General features: G+C 34.7%; 2 protein-coding genes and 1 long non-coding RNA gene across 8 annotated transcripts in view; 2 read left to right on the top strand and 1 right to left on the bottom strand.

Moving 5' to 3' along the window:
• The first annotated feature begins 1,809 nt into the window (after positions 1 to 1,809).
• LOC127860570 (etoposide-induced protein 2.4 homolog) lies at positions 1,810 to 17,611 on the top strand. 3 transcript variants are annotated; one of them, XM_052398696.1, is made up of 11 exons: positions 1,820 to 1,899; positions 4,147 to 4,387; positions 6,446 to 6,672; positions 6,924 to 6,984; positions 8,751 to 8,817; positions 9,303 to 9,421; positions 10,732 to 10,848; positions 11,309 to 11,420; positions 11,682 to 11,793; positions 14,328 to 14,399; positions 16,374 to 17,611. In XM_052398696.1, the coding sequence occupies exons 3-11, from the start codon at positions 6,476 to 6,478 to the stop codon at positions 16,513 to 16,515; spliced, it is 999 nt and encodes a 332-aa protein (XP_052254656.1). In that variant the 5' UTR covers positions 1,820 to 1,899; positions 4,147 to 4,387; positions 6,446 to 6,475; the 3' UTR covers positions 16,516 to 17,611. The 3 variants fall into 3 exon arrangements, with proteins under 3 accessions (XP_052254657.1, XP_052254656.1, XP_052254658.1); XM_052398697.1 differs by lacking the exon at positions 4,147 to 4,387 and having other exon boundaries at positions 1,810 to 1,899; XM_052398698.1 differs by lacking the exon at positions 4,147 to 4,387 and having other exon boundaries at positions 1,855 to 1,924.
• A 305-nt stretch (positions 17,612 to 17,916) lies between these two features.
• On the top strand, positions 17,917 to 20,621 carry LOC127860542 (uncharacterized). The gene is made up of 2 exons (XR_008039838.1): positions 17,917 to 19,678; positions 19,830 to 20,621. It is a non-coding gene; the product is annotated as an uncharacterized LOC127860542 (long non-coding RNA).
• A 1,008-nt stretch (positions 20,622 to 21,629) lies between these two features.
• Positions 21,630 to 25,077, bottom strand: part of LOC127860294 (solute carrier family 49 member 4-like) — a 33,961-nt gene continuing 30,513 nt past the window's right edge. For all 4 annotated transcript variants that reach the window (XM_052398296.1, XM_052398297.1, XM_052398298.1 and 1 more), the window contains one exon: positions 21,630 to 23,799. In XM_052398296.1, coding sequence (XP_052254256.1) covers positions 23,660 to 23,799 — 140 coding nt within the window. In that variant the 3' untranslated portion in view covers positions 21,630 to 23,659. The remainder of the gene's footprint in view (positions 23,800 to 25,077) is intronic.

Genomic DNA, 25,077 nt, shown 5'->3' with positions numbered 1-25,077 from the left:
AAAATATTGATGACTCATAACTGTCAGTTTATATTTATACTCCAATTATGTATATGTATGCCTGGTTTTTGTTTGATTTTAATTGTGTCTATTTTGTCTTTTCACTTCCTACACATTTACGGTTGTCAATCACTAATCGTCCAGTTCGTGTCTTATATCCTGAATCTGGGTTCCTTAACCGGGTCATTACGGGGATCTAGGATTGACAGTGGTTTCACCTCGTTGCTATCATGGGGGCTTTTATCTGGCTGCAGAACTAAAGCGTCGAATGGCTCAAAATCGCAGGTATTTTCGCTCGTTTTGTTCACAGCTGACATGTTTCTGCGAAACGTGCCACCATCGGCCGTTTGAACAATGTAGGAGCGGTCACTGTGAACTTTGATGACCCTCCCAACTTTCCAGATTTTTCTAAACTTGATACGAACGCTGTCATTTACTGACAATGGCGCTAGTTGTCGCGATGTAATGTCGAAATTTGACTTCTACTGTGATTTTGACTTGTACATTCGTGTGCGAAACTGTCTGTCATTGATTTCTTCTGGTTACAGTGTTTTGTTTGTGATTTTTTACAATTGATTTGGTTCGACAACCAAGAGCTAATTGATTAGGTGTATAACCACACTGTGACTGTCTATTGCGATATTCAAGTAGTACAAAGTACACGTTCGTTTTCGTGGGAAATGCTTTCTGCATATTGTTTAGATGTCCCTATTGTTTTTCCAGCCAAACCATTGCTTTGTGCATGACTTGTTGAAGAAGGACTGTGTTCGAATCCCCAACCTTTTTTTAATTCGGTGCAAGAAAATTGAGGACCGTTGTCCATTATCAGAATATCGTGAATTGATATTCTTGACATGTGATTTTGAAATGCACGGTGTGTGATTCGCCCAAGTGTCTGCATAATTCCCAAGTGTGCTGAATGAACCTTTAGCATTAGTTCATTTCGCAGGGTCTTTGGGATTACCATTGTGTGTTACCTCTGAATATTAGACCATCCTCCGAGCTCAAATGGTCACGATGATTGATATATTATGTGATGTTTCGATCACAGTTGCTCGAATATTTCCGTTTTGATAACATGTTTTGTAATTGATACACTGTGTATGTGAATTTTACAAACTTCAACTTAATTGAGTATTATTTTATGATATAAACAACACATTACGTGTACACTAATAAGTTTAATATAATAGTGCGGCATCAGAAACATGGCACCGAGGTAACAATGTTGGCAGCACAATACAAATGGTGGTTGATATAGTGTGTTTCATAATAGAGCAGGGATTGAGTCCGGTCGGCGAGGTGAGATGAGTGTGTTTCAAAAATTGCGCGTGTTTATAGGTACAGTCCACTTAATCATTATGTATCGATCAGTTCGAAAGTTGTCCCAATGTCTTATAAGTGCCTTTTCCCTTATTGAATAAAGCCATTTAACAATCTGAGACATGCCTTATGTAGTTATTTCTAATATACCATGTGTGTCTGGATAGTTTTGATGGCTCTGATTGAAGGCTTACTTAAAAGTTGAACATTTGGGTAGGCGTGTCTGTTTTATTGTTCATTTTTGTTAAATAAGGCAATCGAAACACTGTTTTCTAACGGTGGCTGCATTAATTGAAAATTTGTTTTTAAACGTTGCAAGAATTATTCTTTTATATTGTAATTATTTTTTTTTAAGGTGAGCATTGACAGATACCGCGGTATGTCTTTAAACTGACACCAGAAAAGGAAAAAAGGTTTAAAAGTTTGCAGTTTTATAATGGGACTCTATTGGAATTAGTATAACATAACATTTATTTAACCGATTAACTGCGATCGACTGGTTTCCGTTGTAAACTGGTTCCCTGTAAAGATGTAAACGAAAGTACAAAAAATACAAAACGTAAAATACTTAACAGTGTAAGTAAAATTAAAATTTGAAAAAGTAGGTTTGTATGTTCATTGAAGATGTGTGTATGAAACTTCTAATGAAAACTAAATTCATTGTTTGGTAAGGGGTATAATGTAATGTGCACAATATGGGTTCACACTTAGTGTTGATTCCCAGCAGCCTTGAGTTTGTGACGTTCCTCTTCTGACAGAAGTTCTGTGATATTTGGTAAACAGTGCTGGGGGGTTGATTCTGGTTTAATTCATCTATTCACGGATGAAAACTTTATTAACTTGTGTACAAAGCTTTTATTGATGTGTAAATACATTTCTGTAAACTGAAGTAGTTAGTTTTAAGCTATTTGCTTGGTGTCTTGGGGAGATATGACAAATGCTCCCAAACTGTGGATCGAACCCATGACCAGGTTGCTAGGTGGACACCATATCCATTAGTCAACATGACCTGCACTTACTGTGACTTAGTTGCCATGTACATCTTTCAAAGATTTTCTAATCTCAAAAATAATCTCATTAGACTTTGCCAAAATATCTCTTTCAGTACACACATTAACTCAAAATATAATTTTTTGTTGTGTTTAAACCATTTTTAGTGCAAAGTTCATCAACAAGAATTATTGAAGGTATTTTTTATAAAAGCCATTTGAAAAAATCTAAACAATGTCAGACAAGTACCCAGGCCTGGTTTAACCACTAAGCAAATAAGGCAGCCTACTAGGTAGTCAATATAAATTGCCGCCATAGAGTCTTTTGATGATTTTTGCTGTGGCAGACTCTTTGCGTCAATAGTCCACTCTATCTTTTTAATAGCGAAAGTTTTCCTTCTTTGTCTATATTGATGCGCAAGGAATTTGGTGCGCAACATTCAAGCCCCGATATCAGACAGTTAATATCAACGGATTGCAATAATATTTACATACCTGTGTAGATAATTCATTTCTCAATAATGTTCCGTAAGAATTATGTAATGAATCTTTCAATTTAGCACGCCTGACCAATTTAAATCAACACACTACTCACATTTTCCATTCCAATCGCTGTGCCCGCTGTATACCGCAGGTAGATTTTAATCGATAACACAGCCTATTACACTGTAATGCCTTCTTCTGATTGGTTGATATTTAAATATTTCATAACATGACGAGAGGTCACTGATTGTATTGTGGTTTAAGCAGAAGTTTAACTGAAACAAATTATGCCTTTTAACTTCAATTCGACGCTATTTGAGGTAAAAATGGACTTCTTAACTAAAACTTTATGAGTTGGTTATGTTATTTTGCAATTTTAAGCATATTGATATAATAGCATTGTATTCATTTTTCGTTATGGTTTTTACAGACCAGAGTTTCAGCGGTCAGATTTATTCTGAACGCGAATTATTTCTGCTACCTACTAGGGCACCAAATATATGGGCATCGATTTTTTTCCTTCTTTATAAAGTACCGGTGAACGGCACTTTCCCAATTACGAAAAAACTACTAATTTCCCAATTGCTGGCCAAAAAAATCCCAATTTAAGGTAAAAAAAAAAAGATAAATTTTTTTGTATCTTTTTTTTTTTTTTTTTTTTGGAAAATGCAACATTTTGTTAGTTTCCCTGTGAAGCTCTATGGTTTGAACCTAGGTAAATATAATATTGACAGCTTGAAAACACTTAGTTATCCATTTTTAAGTATTTGGGAGCATAAAATCAAATATACAAATTTCCCAATTTGAGGGTTTCACGACTCGATTTTTCCCGATTTGAGGGTTTTCACTACTCAATTTTTCCCAATTGGACCGATACGGGTACTTTTCCCATTGGACCAAAAAAATCGCTGATGGGGCAGCAGTGTTGCAGTATGAGTTACATAAAAAAATATAAATGAAAAAAATTGCTGCCCTTTATTAGTAAATGGATTAAATAATTTTGTAGTGGAGTGATGCTGTTTTCAAACTGGGTTACATTATTCTAAATCATTTTGTATCCTCAGTGGTTGCATCTAGCATAATGTAACCTAGTGTTAAAACAGCCCGTTCAATACTTAGAAAACTAATTCTCGCAACATATTGGATTTGGAGGAATATTGATGTTAGTAAGTGTTAAATTAGTTTTATTTTGATTCATGAGTTGTGAAAGCGCGATTTATCACAGGCAATTACAGGACCACAAGCAGCACTAGCCAGATGATCGCAGACCTTTGGCTACCTACCCTAGAACTCCACTGCCAGCACTCAAAACTCCTGTATCAGATCACCTATGGTCTTCTCGACATTCCAGCCACCGATCCTCTCCGGCGATCCACCACACCTACACAAGGACATTGACTAGAAGACATGGATGGTGCAGCGTTCTGTTACTGGATACCATACTGCAGACGGACACCTACCGTCACTTCTTGTTCATCTCTGGGGCTAGATTGTGGAACCAGCTATCAAAGCACATCACAGTTCTACAGACCCCAGAGTCATTCAGGGAATGACTGGCCAGCCTCCAATTCAAACATTCAGCTTTCCTGACTGTACATATCAAAGATATTAAATGTTTTATTTTTTTGACTGCACTCTCACAATCACCTTGTAAATAAAAAATGTACGAGTATGCTCATGAGTGAGATTTGTACATTACTTGGAAGAAGAAAAAACTAGAAATGGCGCGGCAGAGGCCGACGCATATCCCCACGCCGAATGTTTGACCTAGGTGTGCCCCAGGGTTGGTAATGGGGCCATGCATAGCTGAGATTGACCGTATTGTCATAAGAGAAGTTCATCATCAATTAGAAGTGAATTGGTGTAGAAATGAAGAAGTTATAGTAAAAGGCAATTTTGGGTGGGTGTGACATATGTGGGCAGGGCGCCCCAGGGTTGGTAATGGGGCCATGCATAGTTGAGATTGACCGTATTGTCATAAGAGAGGTTCAGTATCAATTTGAAGTGAATCGGTGTAGAAATGAAGAAATTATAGTAAAAGGCAATTTTGGGTGGGTGTGGTCTATGTGGGCGGGGCGCCCCAGGGTTGGTAATGGGGCCATGCATAGTTGAGATTGACTGTATTGTCATAAGAGAAGTTCAATATCAATTTGAAGTGAATCGGTGTAGAAATGAAGAAATTATAGTAAAGGCAATTTTGGGTGGGTGTGGTCTATGTGGGCGGGGCCCCAGGGTTGGTTATGGGAACATGCATAGTTGAGATTGACCCTAATGTCATAAGAGAAGTTCAGTATCAATTTGAAGTGAATCCGTGTAGAAATGAAAAAATTATAGTAAATGGAATTTTTTGGTGGGTGTGGCCTATGTGGGCGGGCGCCCCAGGGTTGGGATTGGGGCCATGCATAGTTGAGATTGACCCTAATGTCATAACAAAAGTTCAGTATCAATTTGAAGTGAATCCGTGTAGAAATGAAAAAATTATAGTAAATGGAAATTTTTGGTGGGTGTGGCCTATGTGGGCGGGGCGCCCCAGGGTTGGGAATGGGGCCATGCATGGTTGAGATTGACCGTATTGTCATAGGTGAGGTCCAGTATCAATTTGAAGTGAATCGGTGTAGAAATAAAGAAGTAAATGTAAAATAACCTAAAAAAATGAGTGATAATTTCTGACGCGGCCCCACCCCAACCCCTATAACTTTTGACCCAGGGGTCAGATCAAAATTCCAAATAGTGCAGGGTCGCACATATGCTCATAGCTACCATGTGTGTAAATTTCAAGGTTCTAGTGCTTTTAGTGTAGGAGGAGATAGTGGCCAGGACGGACGGACAGACGGACGGACAGACGGACGGACGGCGGAGATCACCACAATATCCCCACCTTTTTTTCAAAAAGCGTGGGGATAATTACAGTGTGAATGACTGTCAAACCAAATTATGCATGCTTGGAATCTGCTCTTGTGATAGTCATTTGATTCTAGTAAATGTTTTTGCAAGTTTGCTGTTGGATGAATACTTTATGGTGTACTTGTTTGACCAGGCTTCAATTTGTTCCTTTAGTATGAAGTATTCTACGTTGTTTGATGCCAGGGTTTTGCAAATTGGTTGAAAATTGATGCAGCAGAGAGCTTTGAAAATTGTCTGGTTTGCCAACATCAGCATTTCAAGGGTTGAAGTCACTAACTTATTTTGTTATATATACGCTTAAAATTGTTTGTTTTTCTAACATTTTATTTTGTTATTGTTTGTAACAAATGGACCATTTTGAAGCTTTTTGGAGGGATTGTAGCATTTGGAGGGAGGGGGTAAAAATGGAGGGAGGCAGCTAATGCCAAAAGGGGGCGCCGTGCAACAGGTTCCCATAGGGTGCCAAATGCTGCGGCGCCAACCCTGCATTTACCTGTTATGAAATATATGTATTAGTCTATTTTAACTGTAAGATGGAAACAAAATCTTCAAAATGTTTAGATTTAAATTCTGATCAGATGTACTTGTCAGAATGCTGGCATTTGTCAAAACGTCAATCCATCTTATTCATCGTCATGTACTTTTAATGTTGCTTTTATTTTTATTATCTGTATACACTTTTTTCAGCAGTAACTGTATGAAGGATGCTTTTGGGGAAGACATGCGTGTGTTTTTTCTGTTTCCAGAATGAAGATTATTTAAACTGGACCACCAAAATGACAGACAGCTTTCAGAATATTTGCTGGGAGATTGCACTTGGCTTCCGTGATGCAGTCATGGGGTCCTTCAAGATCTTCCACCTTGACAAAGAGGAGGAAACTAAGGTCACAGAGCCTGTGGAACAAAAAACTATATTAGCACAACGGCGGGAGTTGAAGCAAAAAAAAGTTCATCATGAGGAAAAGAAGTCCAGGCAAGTTGTATCTTGTAGTATCTGTTGTGATGAATATACATGTTGTAAGTCTTAAGAAAACATAATCATTTACAAGTGATGTAGCCATTTATGTGGCGATTAGACTATTACAAGTCGTGTATTAATTATATATCAATTAACTAAATTGTATTTTTTTGATAAAATTTATTTAAAACTCATACCAGTTGTGTTTTAAGTTACCATCTCCTTCTCCATTTGTAAATGTTCAAGCTCAACTGTGTTTTTTAAAGTGAACCAAAAGTGATGCACAGAATCATCCAGTGCTGTGCTTGGAATGGTGGAGTTTTCTGGGTAAGTATCTGGGCATTAAAAAAGACTTGTTCGCAGGGGTTGGCTGAGAGGGCGTCTTGGTTGAGAATTTAGAAGAAAGTCCGCTAATGTCGCTTTACTTCAAGAGTTACGAGAAATCCTTTTGAAACTGCCACCTGTTGATCAGGTAACAAGCTTACAGCTGTCACTTTCTAAAAAACTGGCCCAAACTCAGCATTCACGTCTAAGGCCTTTGATGTTGACCAACACCATTGACATGTGTGGATAAAGGCTTGCATATTTTTTAGGGATTGGTTTTATTGACATTATTCTGTAACACTGTTGTGTCATGCCATAACACAGTTGTGATTGTCAAAAACTTGTTTATGAAATCAAACTGATTTTATTGTTGTTTCAACTGGAAATATGAGGTAAGGTAGTAACTTATTTTGTTTAGATTTTTTTATTAATTATTAATTTATGAAATTATCCCCCCCCCCAAAAAAAAAAAAAATTAACATATATTATTATGCCCCGAAGAAAGGCACATAGTTATTGCACTGTCCATCTGTCTGTCTGTCTGTCCGTCCATCTGGCCGTCACACTTTTGTGTTTAGGTTTTGAAAAATGCATTAACTTCTACATTGCTTCTGATGTAACCTTCATATTTTCATATGCACACAAGGCCTTTTCATATGCACACAAATTTTGACCTCTTTGCCTTTGACCTTGACCTTGAACTAAGGGTCCAAGTTTAGGTTCGAAATCTGCGTTTAGGTTTCAAAAATGCATTTTTCGGATGTAAAATTTTTACGCACTTTCATGCACACCTGAAGGCTTTTAGTAAATTGTCTATTTGGCTGTTGTTTTTTTTACTTGACCATGAAAATATAAAATAAAATTAAATAGCAGGATTCTTAATTTACAATTATGTATTCAGTGATTTCAAATGGTTAAAATAATGCAACTAATTACAAGATGATTAATATATAACCAAAAACATTGCTTCTCCTTTTTTCTGCTTACTTTTCCATATATGCCAGTGAAGAGGGAAGTGATTTATTCCTTAAACTTGACCTTAGGCCAACCTCTGGTTCTCAGTTTGGCAAAATAACAAGAAAAAATGTTTCAGAAAAGAATGTTTAAATTACATTCAAACAAGAGAAATCGCACGTAAAATCTGAATAATGTTAAAATAGACACAAGGATACTTTGAGAAAAAATGTCTTTTACTAATAAAGTATTTGAATTACCTGGATTATTATATTTTGCTTCCAGGTGTTGTGGGTTTTGCATCACAGGGAATGCAGTATTTTTTATTCAACTTTTTTTTTGCTATAGGCCTTATATGTTTTTTAGAATTTTCCAAAGTATATATTCTTGCTTCTAAAAACATCTTATTACATTTTTGTAAAATAAGAAAATGAGTGAACAAGCCCCATTAGCTAGTTGGTCATTGTGCACATCAGAATTCTAATTTAGTTATAGTCTTCCTGTTGGCAAATTGATTAATAGACAATTGTTACCATTTTTGTTATGGGTCTCAAATAGAAATACAATTGAAATAACACTCATGATTAAGAGCTTTAAATGAATATACACAGAATAAACACATTTAATTCTAATAATATGTTAAAGTTGAGAGGCTTGCTTTGAGTGTAATGAAATGACGCAAGTTACAAGTATCTTTGTTAGATGTTTATAAAAAGCTTCAGAATATGTGGACACATGTTCTAGGAAAAACATATACCAAGCATCTGGTAGATTATCTACTGTGATGATGATTATCAACTGGTATACATTTTCAGTTGAGCATCTTGATTTTCAACTACCTGCTGCTGCCAATGCTGAAAGGGATGACTACCCTCCTCACAGGTATTATTCTCAAAATTCCTCATAAAAAATATGTTCAAGTACTCTGGCTTCCCCAACAGCTCAACTTAGCCAAATAAAAAATTTATTTGCAAAAATATAGGTAGTGACATTGCAGCTTGGATTCAGGATTTATCTAATATGTAGAAAAGTCTTAAGAACAAATAGACAAGTCTGGTTTGCAGGTGTCCATATTATTCCGATTTCAAGCCTTGGAGCAAAAAACTCATAAACCTCGAAATATACACACTCATTACACTTAGTGACATTCGTTGTTCAATAAATAATTGATAATATGTTACAGTGGATCACATGAAACATAAAAAAAATGTTAACAGAACATGTATGACTCGTCTGCTCCCTATTATCCCTATGTGCATATGTATATTTCAGGGTCTTAGTCAGGGCCAATGTGGTCTTGGATGGCCCCATTCTGACATGAACATGTCCGCCTCCTTAGGCCCCTATTTGATTTGCATATATTTCAGGGTCTGAGACGGGGCCAGTTTGGTCCTGGATGGGCCCAATGTTGACCTGGACATTCAGTGCCCTCTGGATCCTGCCCTTGTTTGTACTAAGCAAGATTGTCAACTGCTTTTGGTTTGCTGTTAGTATGGAAGTCACACCTGGCCCTCATTTCTCAATTCTTCTTGTGTTCCTTATTTCATCCTTAAAAATACAACATGAACAAAATAATATAAATGCTTTGAATGTAAATTAATTGGGATATTGGTATTGTTGTGTTGTTGTTTTTTTGCCTACAAGTACTTTAAAATTGAGAGCTAACATGCTTTTAGTATTATATCTACTTAGTTTCAACTTGTAAATCTGGATAGGGAAATAAACTTCATGTTGAAGTCTATTTTAAATGTTTTTGCCCCCGGAAGGGTGGCATATAAATAACAGACTGTCCGTCTGGCCTATATTTACATGAGATTTGATATGTGAGTTTACCTGCATGACTTTAAGATTAAGTTCGAGTTCTATTGCAGTCCATTATTTTGCAAAGCTTCGTTTGACTTACTAATTTTCTTTAGAAAAAAACAGTTTTCCTGCTTTCAGATATTTACTTAGTACCTGATTTTTGGTGTGTGAGTCTACCTGCATGACTTACAGATCAACTTGAAGTTTCGTTCTGGTTTATATTTTTCAAAACGCTTTCAGATACTTGCCGCATGTTTGTGTATGAGTCTACCTACATGACTAACAGACTAATGTTGACTTTCGTTCTTGTCCATAGATTTTTTACGAAGTGAAGGTCCTTGGACTTAACATTTTTTTCTCTAAAATAGCTTTTTTGCGGCTTTAAAGTGTGTAGGGGGCATTGTGTTTCTCAAACACAGATCTTGTAGTATATATATTTATTTTTTGGAAATTATCAATTGAGAATTTTAGCCAGCCATTTGCCAAAAATGTATACTTTTTGAGAGTGGAATGTTGCCAAAACTTTTGCACAAAATTTGACAAAAAACAAAACTGCAAGTAAATAAAGAATTATAGGCTAGTTCCCTCAGACTACTTTGTGCACATACATCTACAGCTCACCTTGAACGTCATATCTAGCTTTGATTTTTTACAGCAAATTCGGTTGATTAAGACCCTGTTGATAACATTTCTGCTATAAACCACGGCACAAAATGATGTAATTTTTTTGACAAAATGACGTCATAAATCTAGCAAAATTATCCAGTTAAACTAATTTTGTTTAAATAAAAAGGTTTACTGATTAAAAAGTGGGATAAATAGAATAATAGATTAGTGTTGATTATAGATCAGGTTTATAATGCTCGGCACAAAAACGGAAAAGCACTCGCCTTCTAAGCTTCGCATGATAAACCTGATCTTTAATCAACACTAACCGATTATTCTCTATGTAATTTTCAACGTTAGCAAGATCCACCTGCTTTCTGTTTTCAGGATATAGCTGACTGTGCCTACAGGAAGTCTAGGGGCAGGCCCCAGCTGCCCAACATCAGCATGTTCATAGCCGACATGTTGTTTAGTCTCCTGCTCCAGACGTTCTTCTTGTTACAGGTGAGTGCATCCTCGTTGAAGTCACTCTGAAGGGAACAGAAAGCTCTGTTGGTGTCCAAAATGGAATTATTTATTGATATTCAGAGAAAGTAGTGATGGTAACAAATATTCTGATCTCCAGATATCCTAATATTAGCTAGGTATCATATAATTAAAAAGAATCCAAATATCTGATTTAATATGAATGATGCTCTTTTTGTTATGCCAATAATGTTCTTTTATGTTTATTTTAATGTAGATCATCATAATGCAGTATTGTTGAATCACAATGTTATATAGCCTTTTTTCCTGCAATTGTCCCATTTTCTAGAAGATTACAAGCGTATATGCTCTGTCAGAAAGATATACCCCTTCAAGAAGCAGGATGTTCTTTAATGTTTGCTTTAATTTACAATTATATCTATTTATTATTGTTCGATTTAATTGACGTACGTTTGCTAGAGGTTGTTTGTGTGTACAGGGAACCCTTGCAAGTTTTCTGCCCTTGCCCACTGTGTCTCAGCTGATCAGTGTGTTGCACATGAGTCTCCTGTACTCTCTCTACTCCTTTGAGTACAAGTGGGTCAACATGGGTGAGTACATGTATACAATAGAATACATTGCTTTTTTAAACTATCTTATATAAAATACCAAATACTTTAATATACCAGAAATGGTGTTCAACTGTATTTTTGAAAGCATATTTGGCATCACTGTTTGTTGTACAATATCTCAGGAACCACAAGTGACTTGATAAATGCAAAACAAAGCCTGGTGTTGTTAAAAAATGCAATGTATTTCATTGTATTGGAGCATAGTTGTAACCCTTATACTCATGACTTTGTACCGTTCAGGCTGGGAGTTACACCAGAGACTTGATCATATTGAGAAGGGCTGGCCATATTATTTTGGGTTTGGGTTGCCCATGGCTGTGCTGACTGCGCTTCCCTCCTCTCTGGTTGTCAGGTAAGATGAATACAACGATTAGCCCTAGGAAGCTTTTTTCAGCTCACCTGAGCGCCAAGTACTCATGTTGAGCTTTTGTGATAGCCCTTTGTCTATCATATGTTGTCTGTCGTTAGCATTTAACACTGTTCAGGCCACATTTATTTTCAATCTTCACAAAACTTGGTCAGAAGTTCTGCTCATATGATATCTTAAATTAGTTCAAAACTGGGTCACCTAAGGTCAAAAACTAGGTCACTAGGTCAAATTTAAAAAAGGCTTGTTAAAACTCTTAGCAGTCATATATGTAGTCTGATCTTCATGAAACTTGGTCAGAACATTTGTTCTAATGATGTCTCAGCTGAGTTCAAAAATGGTTCCACCAGGGGGCAGGGCAGTTTTCCTTATATTGATATAATGTTAATAAAATACGAATGCAGTATTTGAATGATTACCATAGGCATTATGGAACATATGCAGATTGATGTTTTAATTCAATTCCAGCGTTATAGCTGTAGCAGACTGCTTGCAAACTAAGAATAAATGGAAAAAGATACATTTTGGTTGTCCAATGAAGCATATTTTTAAAATGTCTATAACTGAACTCATATTGACCACGCAAACAATCTTATCAAGGACATAACATGTTCCTTCAAAATTAATATAAATGGGCAGCGTTTACGTTGTATTTTTTGTTTTGTTTGCTTCTAAGTCACGCATTCAGATAGCATATTACTATAAAAATAGTCACCAGCAAGAATGTAAATAGAGTTTCTCCTACAGTTACTAGATAAGGATGGTAACATTTTAACTCACCTGAGCACATAGTTCTCATGGTGAGCTATTGTGATCGCCTTTTGTCCGTCGTGCATCTAGCGTCATCCGTCATCAACATTTACCTTGTTAACAATCTAGAGGCCATTTTTATGTCCCCCACCATGTTTTTGCCCGGTCTGTTGGTTGGTTTGTGTGTTTGTTTGCTCCAACTTTAACATTTTGCCATAACTTTTGCAATATTAATAATAGCTACTTCATATTTGGCATGCATGTGTATCTCATGGAGCTGCACATTTTGAGTGGTGAAAGGTCAAGGTCGTCCTTCAAGGTCAAAGGTCAAATATATAGCTTCAAAGCGGCGCAGAAGGGGACATAGTGTTTCTGACAAACACATATCTTGCTATTGTCTAATCTTCATAAAACTTGTTCAGAACGTGTGTCCCAATTATATCTTTGATGAATTTGAAAGTGGTTTTGGTTGGTTGAAAAACATGGCTGCAATGGGGTGGGGTGTTAATACTTTACATTTGTTATAATTATATGCCATCTATCAACCTCATTTATACCTGTTATTGCATTTTTGCAGTATCATAGTATTGATTGATGTCTTCTTAAATGGCCATGTGATGATTGTGTAAATGTGAGGCTTACAGATTAAACTCCCTGGAAATTGGCCGCAACTAACAGGGTAGTTAGTCTTTATGTCTTGTTGAAATCTCTGTATGATTGGTTCGTCAACAAATATTTTGATTAATTATGTTGATAATATAATTATATAGTTAATATCTTAGTTTTGGTGCTGAAATATATTTATAGCAGATATTCAATTAAGTAAAATTGTATGTTCATGTTGTTATTATATTGGGTGTCTGACCATTGACCTTAACTCGGACTGATGTGGCTTTTGTAAATTGACAATTTAAATTAAGGTTAGTGTTTGTTAATAAATTACATGTGTTTTCATAGATCAACCATATATGTAGTCTGCCTGCATGTAGACACAGCCTTTGGGGCTAGTTTGGTCAAGGTCATTGTTAATAAAATGTGTAGTTTCTTTATAATAATTTCAATTTTGATGGGGATATTTATCACGAAAACTTTTTATGCCCCCGAAGGTGGGCATATAGTGATCTCATTTCCTTCTGTCCGTCACACTTTTGCGTTTAGGTTTCAAAAAATACTCATAACTTCTATGTCGCTTCAGATGTAACCTTCCTATTTGGTATGCTTGTGTATATGGACAAGGTTTCGAAATCTGCGTTTAGTTTTAGAAAAAGCGGTTTTCGGGTGCGTATGTCTTCCTATGGAGACAGCTCTTGTTTGTAGGTAGATTACCAGCTGATTTAGCATAGGATTGCAATTCAAGTCAGTCCGGTCAAGGCTACTGATATGAAAATAAGAAACAATTTCCTCAAATCTGGTAGATATTTTGCAGAAATTGTGTGTTAAGGTAGAATATATGCAGAATTAGGTGGAGGTAAAATTCACTTTTACCAAAAATAGAAAAAAACATCACTAAATGACTTGACTTTTCTGTGAGATATTGTGCTTAAAGTAGGTTTATCTAGCATACTAGCTATGTTTAGCAGGCTTAGCTTGGTATTGGATTTTTTGGGTCAATCAGGTCAGGGTGAAGGTCACTATTGCTAAAAGATATAAAAATATATAAAAATTGGTAACATGATAAAAATTAGTTTGCGGCATGGCATCATCTTCTTGTAGTTATCTTAATTTTCAGGCTTAATTTGTGCACAACTAACTACATGTTGCATTTTCAGTGGCTGTGTGTTCTCCATACTGTTTCCAGTGTTCATAATTAGCGCCAATGAGGCTTTGACACTTCATCCAAAGTAAGTACATTGTAGTTGCTGAGAAAATTCATTCCATTAATTGTAAGTACAATTAACTTTATCATAGCTGAAACACTTCATCCCAAGTGCGTTTCATTATCTTTAATAATATCTGAGATACTTCATCCCAGAGCTCCAGATAAGGATTTAGTCTAAAGGGTATTTACCATTGATATTGTTGTTATTTAAAAGGGTATTTTACTTCTTTGTTTCAGCCATAGGGTATTTAAAGGGATCTTTTCACGCTTTGGTAAATTGACAAAATTGAAAAAAGTTGTTTCAGGTTCGCAAATTTTCGTTTTAGTTATGATATTTGTGAGGAAACAGTAATACTGAACATTTACCATGGTCTAATATAGCCATTATATGCATCTTTTGACGATTTTAAAACCTAAAAATTATAAAGCGTTGCAACGCGAAACGATTGAATAATTTGGAGAGTTCTGTTTTTGTCGTTAAATTTTGTGAAACTACGAAGATTTCTTATATAAGGTATAAAATACCTCAACTATGTGTACTCGGCGGAATAGCTCAGTAGGCTAAAGCGTTTTTACTTGAGGACTCTGGCAGGACTCCAGGGGTCACTGGTTCGAAACCTGCTCCGGGCAATGTTCTCTTCCTTTTTTTAATTTTATTCTTGATTTTTTACTGGAGCTTTTACGATCCAATGTTTACAATTATCAATATAAAGCATTTAATGAATAAGTTTAAAAATGCCAAAATCTGTGAAAAGGCCCCTTTAAGAATATTGAGGGGTATTTTCCATTTCCATAGAAAACTGACATAGTTCATTGCGTGTTTAATCTAGAAATATTATTATTTGTTATTAATAAATGCAAACATAATAAAATTTAAATGATGATATGAACAGTCTTTCTTTAAAATATTCATCTTACATGTGTTGTATCTCTGTTTTGATTGGGTCTTTCTTGCATGCATGTATAGTATTCATAAAATACACAAACATCATTTTGCAATTAAAATTATTCAACAATGAGATCGCTTTATTAATTTAACAATTCTACAATTTTAACAATTCTAGAAGCATCACAAGATTTATCTCTATTGGCGTATTGTAATATACAGTTACTTCCTGCAGGAGCCGCTGTTCGCTAGAAACATCCCTTTTTTGAACCTAGAACACAATGGTCCGCCATTTTGATTACAAGGTTCTTTTGATTGACTTACTTTTGGTTCAACGGTTTACGCACACTTAACACTCAACCGGTTTATTGCTTAAACGGGTTACAAACTATAATCAATAAAAATACGTACCAAGATTGTATTGCGTAATGTTACGTACTGGGCCGATTTTTAATACGTTTTTTTAATTTTTCAATGCGTAAATACGCAGATACGCATCTTATCTGGAGCTCTGCTTCATCCTTAGTGAGTAGAATTAAGGTTATCATAGCTGAAACACTTCATCCTTAGTGATTGCAAGTATCTTTTTCATATCTGAGACACTTCAGTAAGCACAACACCCTTTATCATAGAGACTTATTATGCCTATGTAATAACAAGACAAGTATCGTGCCTACTGACTCAGCGGTTACTTGATATAGTTAACTTGTACAGAGTATCCTTTAAATAACTACACAAAGTGATTCAGATAATTGCCTGAAAAACAGGTTTTTACATTTGAAATAATCACTTATTATCACCATATCTGGTGACAGTATATTATGATTTATTTTAAGTATATAAATGTGAATTTTTATTGTGCATTAACATTCTTATAGCAGTTGTGATGAATTCTATATGTTCATTAAAACTCATAAATGTGTTCTGCATGTTGCATAATAAGCTTACTTTTTATAAATTAGTGAATCATTTATGATTTCGGACAGGAACCTTATGATTCCACAGGTAGTCGATTTATAGTATTTTTATATAAAAACATAATTACAATAAAAGCAGTTATAAATATAATTCATTCAGTAACTCTAAAATATAACCCACAATTTCTTGCAGTCATTATCCATTGAAGCTATTCGCCCCATGTGTGGCATTAACAAACGCAATATTTCATCATTCCATCATGAAGCGCCAGCCCGTGGCGCAGGCATCACCAAAGAAGCATGCAAGAATACAAGAACCCTCTAGACACAGATGACATCAGCGCGAATAATAATGAACTAACTTATACTTATAGCAGCTTTATTGAAATACCATATTAAGTGTATTTTTTTGAAAATCTTTAGTAGCTTAATACAATGCATATATGTATGCGTGTAATCAACTGTGCCATTGTATATCTGTCACAAATATTTTCTATTTTTTGTGTTAAGTGGCATTTAGATGGGGTGTCCATGTTCTTAAGTGACAATGTACATCTATTATTAATATTTTTATTATTGTGGAAAAACATTTATCGTTTATATTATCAGAACTTATTGTACTCGTAGTAAAATTAGACGGATCTGTTTTAGTTGCAAATGAATGAAAATGTGAAGACTGTTAGTATTAATAACAAATATTTATTGTGCAATGTGAAATCAATTGAGCATTATGTACTTATTATTGTGCTACTTTGTTGAATCAACCAAAATAACTTTATTAGACAAAAGCTGTTTTGGTATGGAATCATCTTTTGATTTTGGTTCAGTTTAATAGTTATTACAAATTCTGGTGTCTTTTACTGGAGACCGTTTCAATAAACACTTGTAAGTTAGTAACGATTTTTAAACCTGCTGCATCGATTCAAGTTTAAAGCATCGAAACTGGGTACTAAGTAGAAACTCACTTACGAGGGCTTATTTGAAACTGGCTACTAAGTGGTAACTCACAAGGGCTTATTTGAACTGGCTACTTGGTGGTTACTCACGAACGAGGGCTTATTTGAAACTGGCTACTAAGTGAAAACTCACAAGGGCTTATTTGAAACTGGCTATTAAGTGGTTTCTTACTTACGAGGGCTTATTTGAATGGTACGTTATAAGCTTCTGCTGCAAAAATAACATTACATGTATGACCAAGAATGTAAAGAATAAAACAGCCTTGATTTACAGTTCACAATTATGTTCTTTGTGCCTTATCATAAATCGATTTAGATGCAAACTTGGTATGATGTTTATTTTATGTGTTGTTATATCAAATGTTTCCATTATGTTCAGTCAAACCATGAGATGTATGTGGAATGTTTTGTGAATCGCATATTTAAGAGCTGTACATTAATTTATTGAATCTAATTATATACTTAAGAAAAAACATACATCTTTTTTCGTTTTCCCATTTATTAAAAAAAATTGATTTAGTACAGGTGCCAAGCATACTGGCGACAGTTTTGAAATGTTTTTTTATGATATTTTAACAAGTAGTGAGCAGATTAGCATAACACATTTCATGAATCAAGTTTGGTTCAATGTCCTTAAGCTGACATAATTTGGGAACATTTCTAATAAAATATATTGGGACAAGAATCATTATTAGCATAATGACACATAGTTTTTTTTAATGAAAATGAAAGTTCTAAGTGCTTGGAAGTAATATTTTTCATGTAATCTCTTTAGCAAAGACAATTCTATTTTGTTCAAAACGAGGAATAATGATGTGCTTTTTAGCTCGACTATATATTTATATATATATATATATATATAGTGGAGCTATCTTACTCACCCCGGCGTCGGCGTTCCCGTTGGCCAATGTTAAAGTTTGCGTACCACCTCAAATATTTTCTATATCCCTTGACATATTGCTTTTATATTTTGAATACTTCTTTACCAACATGACCCCAACCTATAAACAAGAGCAGACAACTGTATCAATCATTTTGTAAGAATAATGGTCCTTTTTCCACTTAAAATTTGCATATTATTGATAAATCTATGTTAAAGTTTGCGTACCACCTCAAATATTTTCTATGTACCTTGTCATATTGTTTTTATATTTTGCATACTTCTTTACCAACATGACCCCAATCTAAAAACAAGAGCAGACAACTGTATCAAGCTTTTTGTAAGAATTATTGCCCTTTTTAGCTCACTTGTCACGAAGTGACAAGATGAGCTTATGTGACTGTGTGATGTCCAGCGTCCGTTGTGCGTGTGTGCGTGCGTGTGTCCGTCAACAATTTGTTTGTGTAGACAGTAGAGGTCACAGTTTTCATCCAATCTTTATGAATTTTAGTCAGAATGTTTATCTTGATGAAATCTGGGTTGGGATTGTATTTGGGTCATCTGGGCTTAAAAACTAGGTCACTAGGTCAAATAATAGAAAAACCTTGTGTAGACAATAGAGGTCACAGTTTTTATCCAATCTTTATGAAATTTGGTCAGAATGTATATCTTGATAAAATCTGGGTTGGGATTGTATTTGGGTCATCTGGGGTCAAAAACTAGGTCACTAGGTCAAATAATAGAAAAACCTTGTAAAAACCTTGTGTAGACAATATAGGTCACAGTACAGTAACATAACATAACGTAACATAAACAAAGTAATTTATAACTATAAAACAAGGCCAAGTTTTTTTGGATTTATTCATCCTTTTCTTTCATTTATATTTTCTGTATAGAAACTATTATTGTTAACTTTCTGTAAAAGTGCAACGCTAAGGTCGTCCGCCGTGGAAAAATTCTATTTATAAACGGATTGACCTACTTGTAATTCTTAATAAGAAATTTCGGCCAATCATCGCCATCGTTTTAAAAGTATATCAAAGAATAAAAACGCAGCTTTTTAACAGCGTTAGGCTCAGCCAGTGTAAAGCTAATTTTTAAACTACTAGATTTTTATTAAAGCACCGCACCAACACTGCAAAGTTTTCTTTTTGTATTAATGGTACAGCCCAGTAAAATCGGGCTGTCCATTTTATAGCCGTTTTCGGCTTTTTTATGCAGAGTTCTATGTTAAGCAGTGTGCTCGGGCAATGGTTTATAACCGAAGTCCCGAGGGTAAACAATCCCATAAGTCGGCGAAATTGTCGGAAATTGCGACTGCCATTATGGGGACCATAGGCAATAAGCGTCCTTTGGACTCTGACGAATCTAATGACACGGTCTAAAAAATCAAATCTGTTAATAGATCATTCAAAGATGTTTGGCTTTCGGAATTCAAGTTTTTTGTTTTGAAATTTAGCATATTTAATGTTGTTTATCTCAGATCACAAAAAGGCCTCACAAGCTTGAAGTCTGAAAACATCAATGACAAATGCGCAGGCTGCAGCAATATCCAAAAGTAAAGCGGCTGTAGTGTCGGCTATGACTAATATGTACTTTGCTGCACAACATACTCTCGCATCATCGCTGGTTCCAGACCTGAACAGATAGTGTGTCTTGCAGGTAAAAAAAAATCTTTAAAACAAATTTGATTTGTTTTTAATTGATTGATAAAATTTGATTTTGTTAAAGTTTGCTACAAATATTGAGCAAAATATACTTGAACTCATAAATTATATTTTCCGGGTGCAAATTTGTATTAATATATTTTCAGGGTGCAACCCAGCTCAATGACCGAGTTGAAAGTCACACGTCATATGAACACAGCTCCAGTGTGTCGGAATTTCAAAACTGTATGTCAGACGTTCTGAGGAGTGATCTTCTCCAGAAGATACAGACATCATGCAAGTACAGTATCGTGATTGATGAGAGTACAGACATTTCAGTGAAGCAAAATTTAGTGACCTATGTTAGACTTTTGGTAACTGATGAGTTTGGAATGGCTGAACTTCAAAGAGCAAATACAGAAAGCATATATGAGAATGTAGTTAATTTGCTTGGTAGAAAGGGAATTGACATTCAACATCTCTCAGAAATTCTATTAAAATTGAAAACTTTGAGAACTTGTTGATTTCGTCCATAGACAGCCCACCCATGGAAAAGTTTGATTTCAAACGTGCTTTCAAGATTTGGGCTGGATTGAAGTTGAGGTGGATTATGGCCTTCTGCTAAAATGAATGTTCAGGATATCATGTGCTCATGTAATGTAAATTTATCATGTGCTTATTTTATGAACATGTGCTTGAGTTATGATGTGTGTATATCTATAAATGTTTTGTTGTACTGTTGTTGTTTTTTTGTTATGCACACATGATGTGGATTATGGCCTTCTGCTAAAATGTATGTTCAGGATATCATGTGCTCATGTTATGTAAATTTATCATATGCTTATTTTATGAACATGTGCTTGAGTTATGATGTATGTACTTCTATAAATGGTTTGTTGTAAACTGTTTATTTTTGTTATGCACACATGGTGATTATAGTAATAAACATATTAAAGCTTTGTTTTGTAGTTTCTTCTTTTACACCCCTTAGCCTAGACTTACAACAGGTGGTTCCTAATGCTTTGCTAAAACTTTGGCTACAGTTTCTAAAATTTGGCTACAAAATATTACATTTGGCTAAAATATTGGCTATAGCAATTTATGGGCCAGTGGGAGCCTCATTGTATATGGGTCATCTGAGGTCAAAAATTAGATCACCAGGCCAATGCTAGTAAAACCTTGTGTAGATTAAAGAGGTCATAGTTTTCATCACGTCTTAATGAAATTTTGTCAGAATGTATTAATTAATGACATCTGGCTTGGGATTGTATATGGGCTGATAAAATTTAAGTTGATGTGGCAAGGTTATTCAGGTGAGCGATTCAGGGCCATCATGGCCCTCTTGTTTCACTTAAAATATGCATATTTTTGTTAAATCTATGTTTAAGTTTGCGTACCACCTCAAATATTTTCTATATCCCTTGACATATTGCTTTCATGTTTTGCATACTTCTTTACCAGCATGACCCTTATCTATAAACAAGAGCAGACAACTGTATCAATCATTTGGTAAGAATTATGGCCCTTTTTTCACTTAAAAAATTGAAAATTTGGTTAAGTTTTGTGTTTAGCTTCACTTTATTCCTAAAGTATCAAACCCATTGCTTTTATACTTGCAACAATTACTAACTATAATAAGGAGAGTGTGCAGGCAAAGTTATGTTACTCTGACTGGAATTTTGACACAATTATGGCCCCTTTTATACTAATATAATTGAACATTTGTTTATGTTTTGTGTGTTGGTCCATTTTACTCCTAAAGTATCATAGCTATAATTGCATTCATACTTTGAACACTCGCTAACTATCATAAGGGCACATTTAATACATGTCAACATTCACTATTAGGTAAATGTTTTCGTAAAATCAATTGATAGCACATCTCTCTCATAAAAATGATGGTTGCTTTTCGCTGGAATGACTTTATGGTTATATCTACAAAACATTGAAAAAATCAACTACACACGGGTATAACAATGAATATTTTTTTCAAAAAAAAGTTTTACAATATAAATACATAATATATATAATTTAAGTTCACAAATTAACAAAGAAAAAAGTAAACATATCACAGTACTGCAACGTTGTTCAAATGTATAAGAAACAAAGAGAAACCCTCAAGAATGAAAAGTATTGACTATTCCTTACATATAAACAAACTCATAGAATGTATGAACAACTTACTTTCATAGTCAAATTTACAAATTACTTCTTAAATAATCTTATTTAAAATCATAACCTAAACATGCAAAACCTACTTCATTTAATAAAAATAACAACATTGTAAACTAAATATATTTAATTGTAATACATTAAATACAGAGTGAATAACGAACTATGAAAGTTCTTGCAATAAATTTGTGGAAAACGTGTTGACAAAAATCAAAGAAAAATTAACAAGAAATATCTTTAAAAAAGATATACGGCGTTGATTGTGGTCGATGTTTATGAACGATCAAAAGTTATCTCTATGAGATAAAAAGTAGCGGATGCCTTTTTTCTGCGCAGTTCTTAGCTACATCACAAGCAAATCAATTACGGGGTGTTGCGCCAGATTTCGTGGCTTATTTTGCTTTATGTGATATTTTTACTCAGATGTCTATATTTACAGAATAGAAAAACACAAGAAACATGAAAATAAACGAGTGCATATAGGTCAGCCGGCAATACTCGAATCTTATTTAATTGCATAATTATAGTATAGTGAATTATTGTGCTCATGCTTAATAAACTGGTCAAAATGGATAAATATTTCTAATTAATTTTATCAAAATTGGTCCTTATCATGCAAATGTTGAAAACATATTAAAAATCGATGATTGGCATACCACAATAATATTGCCGAATATCTTTATTTAGTATCTTTCTGATCAAAACAGACTTCAAGTGCACAAAGTTTACGAGACGGCGTTTATATAAAGATTTCTGCAACTGACCGCAAACTGACCTTGATACCTTGCGGATTGGAATGCAATGCATTAAAGTTAGGTAACAATTCTGCTGCTGAAACGACGGCTTGTTTACGCCAACTGTACTCGACCAAGGCAACAGCTGTGCCTAAAATATTGATAAAGCGACTAAACGAACTATTTACTCCATCAGACAAAAATAGCATAGATTCCAATTTTGTCCTTCAATGAAAAGGTCGCAACCCCTTCTGCGAACTCCGGTGATGAACTGCATATAAACTCTGACTTTCGCGGGTTGAAATGCAATGCAAGTAAGTACTAAATATGAGAATATAGCCTTTAGTATAAACGCTTTTGCGCTGGTAATTCTCTGAAAATAAAAGGTGAACGCACAAACTGTATTTATGTCGAAAATTGATTGTAAAACTGTTCTATCTATTGAGCCTTTTCATTAGAGATAAAATTGTTTCATGCAGTAAAACAGTGTTACAAAGACGCGGATATGTTTCCAATGTTCTGGTGTTATACTCAAATCAGCCAATGGAATAAATGAAGTGTATTCATTCGTACCTAGCCGCGGGAAATTTTATTTGCATATTATTGGATACTTACAAAGGTCAAGTCAGGGTGAAAAGCTGGCTTAATACAGCTTACGCCGAAAAAGTCTTAAGAGTTATGACAAATATGTATAGATCCTTGCTACTTATAACTACATACCTAGGCATACAACCAGATTTATTAAATCTGAAGACAAAGTAAGAGTAGTCAGTATTTCCAACCCATTTAGCAGGGCAATTTTAGTCTTAAGGTTACGTTATACTTATGGAAATGTCCATATTTCAACAAAAATCTTAATTCATTCTGTTTTATTCACTAGAGGTCTTCAGGAATTTAAATGTTTTTAACTAGTAAGTATAACTTGAATTTTAAATCATTTTCCATTTTGTAAAAAAAACATTTAGTATAACTCCTGTAGAGTATGTAACATTATTAATTCCATTAAGGTAGGGGCTTTTTAAATTAAATTTAACACTTAATTGGAACGGATTCATATTTATTAACAAAACCCTTGTGGTCTGCAGACTGGTTCAGGATTTCACTTCCTCTTTAGGTTTCTCCTCCACTATGATATCAATATCCAGTCTGTTGTAGGACTCTCTGTACAGGAACAGCACCGGAATGCCCACAAATATGCCTCCAAGCAGACACCAGTTCTCCCACATGGTTCCTATAAACGGCAATGAGTCTTCATTATAAACATTCCATGACACATTTAGTAACATTTTTTTAACAAACAATTTGTTGAATTGATATCGGCTGCCAAATGAATTTTGTTTATGGATGGGTGCAAACCCCATTTATATTTGGTATAATCCTAAAAAATATTTAGTGTATGGCAATTGCTTTTATGCATTGCAATTCTCCTCATTGATATCTATACACCCATGAAGTTTCATGTTGAAATCTTACATCATACAAACACAACAAAGAGCAATAACTTTTATTTAAGAAAGTGTTTGGTTTTGTTTCTAAAGCATGGCACTTCTCCTGATTGATATTACATCCATGCAGTTTCATGTTGAAATCTTGAACGGTATCCGCGATATAGCCCTGAAAATATACATCGTAAACAAACAAAGGGTAATCACTCTTATTCAAGAAAGTTTATTGTTATGGTTCTTGTGCATAGCACTTCTCCTCATAGGTATCTGTACACCCATGAAGTTTCATAATGATGTTTTATATAGTTTCCGAGATATAGCCCTGAACAGTTTGTGACAGACTGACGGACAGGCAACGCCAGTTCTATATCCCTCCGCTTTTATCGAGGGAATATAAGGAAAATCACAAAGCAAAAACTTAAATGATGTGGCTTAGTTGAAGGACGAGTCCACCAAGGGATTATTTCACTCAGTGTACTGATAAACCATACAATATATTTTGCTATAATATTTTTCTCTAAGCTTACTTATCAATCGTTCAATGAATCTTTTCCTCTTCATCTGTGTATTGAGCATAGATAATAAGGATCGCTGCACTGCGATCACACCGAAGTACCAGTACATGAGGATATAATTTACAACCCAAAATATTTACAGTTATGTTTGAACATTTTATGTCATTTAACGTGGGGTAATTTGTCAATGTACAATTATTTTGATTATGAATATGTGCATTGTCATACGAGAGTCGGCCAGATTATATTTGGTTAAATGTGTATACATGTTACGACAGTACCGCGTGAAAACCTCAGCAAATTGCATTAAATCAATATATAATCACAATCTTGATGTTTCAAAATTGCTATGTGTTATTTATAGCATGCTGTTTCAATAAAGTAGTGATAAAGTTGAAGGAGTAGTTGTTGGACTTTTGAAGACTTAACACACCAGCGATTTTTTAGCACAAATAGAAAATGTACAAACCCTGAAATTGGGACTATTTGCGTCGTGAAGTTCTCATATAGAGAAATTTGTGTAGTTGATCTTTTTGCTCCCAAATACTT

The sequence above is a fragment of the Dreissena polymorpha genome, chromosome 15 (assembly GCF_020536995.1).
Source record: "Dreissena polymorpha isolate Duluth1 chromosome 15, UMN_Dpol_1.0, whole genome shotgun sequence".
In the NCBI taxonomy this organism is placed as follows: Eukaryota; Metazoa; Mollusca; class Bivalvia; order Myida; family Dreissenidae; genus Dreissena; species Dreissena polymorpha.
This window is presented reverse-complemented; position numbering and strand designations above follow the sequence as displayed.

Coding starts and splice junctions, on each gene's coding strand:
- LOC127860570 (XM_052398697.1), top strand. CDS start 6,476: ATGACAGACAGCTTTCAGAATATTTGCTGGGAGATTGCACTTGGCTTC. Junction 6,673..6,923: donor CATGAGGAAAAGAAGTCCAG/GCAAGTTGTATC, acceptor TGTTTTTTAAAG/TGAACCAAAAGTGATGCACA. Junction 9,422..10,731: donor TCAACTGCTTTTGGTTTGCT/GTTAGTATGGAA, acceptor TTCTGTTTTCAG/GATATAGCTGACTGTGCCTA.